The 4,568-nt window shown below is 46.0% G+C and overlaps 1 protein-coding gene across 1 annotated transcript in view; it reads left to right on the plus strand.

Annotated features, from left to right (window-relative positions):
• The first annotated feature begins 1,660 nt into the window (after positions 1 to 1,660).
• The window catches only part of GDI2 (GDP dissociation inhibitor 2), a 30,281-nt gene continuing 27,373 nt past the window's right edge, over positions 1,661 to 4,568 (plus strand). Inside the window, exon 1 of the mRNA XM_023524963.1 lies at positions 1,661 to 1,666. Within this exon, the coding sequence (XP_023380731.1) occupies positions 1,661 to 1,666 (6 nt within the window). The remainder of the gene's footprint in view (positions 1,667 to 4,568) is intronic.

Genomic DNA, 4,568 nt, shown 5'->3' on the forward strand with positions numbered 1-4,568 from the left:
TGCAATGCACAGGCCCGCCCCACCACAAAGAATGATCCGCCTAAGTGTCAGTAGTGCGAGCGTCTGAACAGACCCTGCGACTCAGTTGACTGGAGCTGTCACCCGTCATCTACCCGCCACATCCGAGGGAGGCAGGCAGAGTCAGCCTGTAGAGAGTAACGGGGTGTCGCACAGAGAGGAGCTGAGCTCTCTCGTTCCTTGTACCAGTTCCTCCCAGAGGCCCGCCTGCCTACGGTTTTGCCCCTGTATCCTAATATGTCACCCTTTTATACATAAGATAGCCTGGCATGGCTTGGTCACAGAGTGACTTAAATTAATACAAGAGACATTCAAGTGAATGATTTTAAAGTGACCTAAGAAACGTTAAGGCTCGTTTGGCTGGGATCATTCTAGTCTCCTAGGATGGAACAAATAAATAAAGTGAAAAGTCCATTGTCATTACTTTTCTGTGACAGCCATGCTGTTTTCCCATAGCTTCTCTACAATTAGGTGCTAGAGTGAGCCGAAGCCTTTTGAAGGGCAGAGGGGTCTAGAGCATGTCTGCACTGTGCTTCGTGTCTTCTGGGAATCAGGGCGCCTGGCTCACCAGCTCTGCCACCACACCGAGCCCCGCCCAAGTCACCAGCTCCTCACATGACAGACAAAGCTACTAATCATACTTGCTAATGATTTCCGTTTTGCATATTATTTTGTATTTCCATGTACATCATCAGTCTTAGTACTGATTTCATTTTTCTATTCTTTTAAAATTCAGTAAAAGTTGGGATCTAGGGTGACCCACTGAAATGCTCTTTGATACCGTTTCAACCTGGAAGTTACATTTTTCTTTATCTGAGTCTTGGGGATATGGTGAATTCATTCCTTTTTTCACAAGTATGGTTTCTTAACCATTTAGGAGTCCTCGACCCCTCTGGGAGTCTGGTGGTGTGTCCTCTCTGGAAAAATGAGCAGGTGCACTCTATTTTCATACAGATCTGCGGGTTCCTGGACCATTCAGAGACATCATAGTTACCTCTGGGTTATGAACCCTGCATTAAGTATTTATTTAGTGTCTAGCATGATCTAGCCAGTAAAGGGGGGAGGGTGAAATGTGGAGTTCTACCCTTGAGAGGAACACAACTTAATAAGACTGCAGAGTAAACACTCAGTTACAACCTGGGGGACACATGTGAATAGAAGGGCCATAGCGCTGTGGTGACCCAGAAGAATTTAATCCAGAGTGAGAATTAAAGATTTTTGGAAGCAGTGACGTCTGCACTGAGAATTCTCACAAGCAGGAGAAAACAAAGCCAAGTAGAAGGACAGGGGAGGAGTGTTCCAGACAGGGAAAAGTATATCCAGAAGGGAAGAGCTTATGGGTTCACGGAACAGAAACGTTCAGAGCGGCTCTCAGCCCCATTCCTGCCATGTTTCCGGGGGCTGCGTCAGCAGATCGCCCTTCCCAGACCCCTCTGCCAGCTGGCTTGTGGAGAGGTTCTGCCAGCGGAAAGCACTGGTGGGCGCCTGGAGGCAGGAGGTGGGGAGAAGCCGTGTCCCCCCGCCGCCTCTGGCAGCATCTCCTGTCATGGCAGCAACACCAGCCAGTGAGGGGCACTCCCGGCTCCAGCGCAGTGGTGGCATAGTCCCCTCAGTGGCGTCACTGGCTCTGGCAGTGGCAGTAATGGCGGTGGGTCGGCCTAAGCAGCAGTCACGAGCGCGGGGTAACACCGTTTCCCCTCCTGCTCCTGCCTAGAGTTTCAGGAAGTTCGCGACTTCTGGGTGACTGTCGTTTGCCCCTCCAGCCATTCCCTATGTTGCCTCTGTTTGTAATACCCAGGGTGGGACTGAACCCTAATACAGCGGTGAATCGGGAAATACGGTAAGCGGGGGAGGAGGGTTGTGGTGATATTTGGTGGACTAGGCGATTGAGGGCCAGGTCATCCAAGTTCATCTTAGGGAGTGATCAGGTGTTTGGACTTTAAGACCAGTGGAGACCCGTGAAAGATTTTGAAGACATGGTCAACTCAGTCACTTGATTTTTATGACAATCACGGGCTGTAATATAGAGAACAGGTTTGAGACACCCAAACTGAACACCGGGAGTCCAATTAGGAAGCTTTTGCAATTAACTAAGAGAGAATGTGGTCATCGTCCATACTAGGGTGGTGACAGTGTGGTTGAAGAGATCAGAAAGATTTTTATGAGGCAGAATGGCCAGAATGAAATGGGGTTTCATGGCGCATCAAAGATGGCTAGAGATTCGTTGGCTCTCTTCTGATTGATAGGGGAGTTCTGCGGTTCCTCCTGAATTCGGGTGTGCTCTGTAACTCCTTTGACAAAGAATATGGCAGAAGGGACACCGTGCCAGTTTCTGGGCCTTAAGAGACCAGCAGCTTCCATTTCCTGTTTCTTGGAACACAACCATCATACTTTGAGAAGTGCAATCCAAATGGAGAGGTCACACATACATAGCTGCTCTGGTTGACAGCCCCAGCTAAGCTCCCAGCTGACAGCATCAACTGTCAGCCACGTGTGTGCGCCATCTTGGAATGTGCTGTGCTCTTGAGCCTTCAGGTGACCCCACCCAGCCACTGACTGCAACTGTGTCATAGACCCAAGGCATTTTCATGCGTCCAAGCCCATTCAGCTCAGAGAACTGTAAGAGGTAATAACGCATTTTTGTTTTAAGTTGCTAGGGTTTTTTTAAGCCACTAAGTTTGGGGTGGTTTGTTACAGAACAGCAGAAAATAGGAATAGACATGGACAGAAAGCAAGAAGGCAGAGTTTAGGATGATTTGTAGAATGCTGGTTTGGGCCCAGGATGGAGCCGGTAACTGCAGAGGTGGGGATGAACAGTTCATGAGGGCAGGCTGGGGCGAGTAAATGATCTATCATAAACTAGGAAGTATATATGTTTGGGACTTCATTATTTTTTTTTTCTAGAGGCCCTAAGTTTTATCTTCAGCATTAGCTATCCAGGTTCTAAAACATTTTTATAGATCCCTATCATTTAGATGCTCTGTAATGTTTTTAGTATCTTCTTTAAAACAGCTGCCCTTCTCAAAAGTATCAGGAGGAACTGCTACCTATTTCACCACATTTAGTCCTTGATCAAGGAATCAATTTTCAGATTTCTTATTCACTCATCAAATATTTATTCATCATCTGCCAGGTACTCAGCACATAATTGTGCACAAGACAGATAATATCTCTGCCTTCATGGAGTTTACTTTCTGATGGGCAGGCAGACAAAAAACAAAATAATTACCAATTTGATTTAAAAAAACAAAACAAAACAGATAAGCAAGTGCTGACAGAAAATGAAAGTTCAGGGGAATCTACTTTAGATAAGGTGGCCGGGAAAGATTTTTTAAGCAGAAACTTAAGGAAGTGGAAAGAACTAGCATGAGAAGAAGTGATGAAGGGGAAGTGAGGGTTGGTAGCTATGGGACCGACAAGAGGGCAAAGGCCTTTGAGTGGCTAGAAGCTTGCCCAGGCTCTAGGAACTGAAAGACTACTGTATTTGGGGTGTAGAGAGCAAGACGAGGAAGATGAAGTCAGAGAGCAGTGCAGAGGCTAAATTAAGCAGTCCCTTTTAGGCTGTATCAAAAGATTTGCATTTCATTCTAAATGCAAAAGATGGACAGAAGTATGAACATCGGATGCATATTTTAAGAAGATAATGGTCAGAACAGACAGGGAAAGCTGGTTGAACAACTGTGCAGTGATTCAGGACAGAGAGAGATGGCCTGGACTCCGGTTCACTCTAATTTTCTTTCCTGGACTCAAACTCTTCCTTTGTAATGTGTGGGTGGAGGCGAATCAACAAACAGATATTCCCAAGGGCCCAAGTGTAAACACGACTCCCACTGGACTCTTTGTGTAAAGATTTAAAATATGTTCAAGATTGATGGTGTTTTCCACTCCTCTCCACCACTGCCTCTTTCCCCCACACCCAAGGTTACTCTCTATCAGGAACTATCATCTGTGGCTTTTGATACACTGAACCAATGAGTGGCTTTCAAGCCACTTCACCCTAAACAGTATTTGTTGTCTATGAAGTCCCTTGGCAACTGGAATAGGTGGGGTGGAAGGTGCAAGAGCAGGCACAGAATTTTAGGATTCCATCCGTGGAAAATTAGTCCAGTGGTTTTGTCTGTTTTGGTCCTCCTGCAGGGCCATGGGACTTGTACTGCCAGCAAAACTAAACTTCAGTATAAGGGATCAGATTGAGGAGTCTTATTAGCTAGCCTTAAATTCAGTTCACTTATCCAGTACTTAAGCTGATATGCTTAAAAGCCTCTTCAACCTTCGGATGCTGATGGCAATATGTGAAAAAGGCTGTTATTATTGGTAGTTTTTAAAAAAATGGGTCAATATTTTATGTCGGTTTAAAAATGTAGGTGAGTTTAGTAAATCAGCCCAGAGAGAGATCCCTTGCCCCTTGTGAGGACACAGTGGAAGACGGAACAAACCAGGAAGAGGATCTGCACCAGACACGCCTTGATCTTGTACTTTCTAGCCTCCTGAACTGGAAGAGAAATTTATTTATAAGCGTACTGACTCCTCACTACTTGGAGAGCAACAGC

This window comes from Pteropus vampyrus, unplaced genomic scaffold, assembly GCF_000151845.1.
Source record: "Pteropus vampyrus isolate Shadow unplaced genomic scaffold, Pvam_2.0 Scaffold513, whole genome shotgun sequence".
NCBI lineage: Eukaryota > Metazoa > Chordata > Mammalia > Chiroptera > Pteropodidae > Pteropus > Pteropus vampyrus.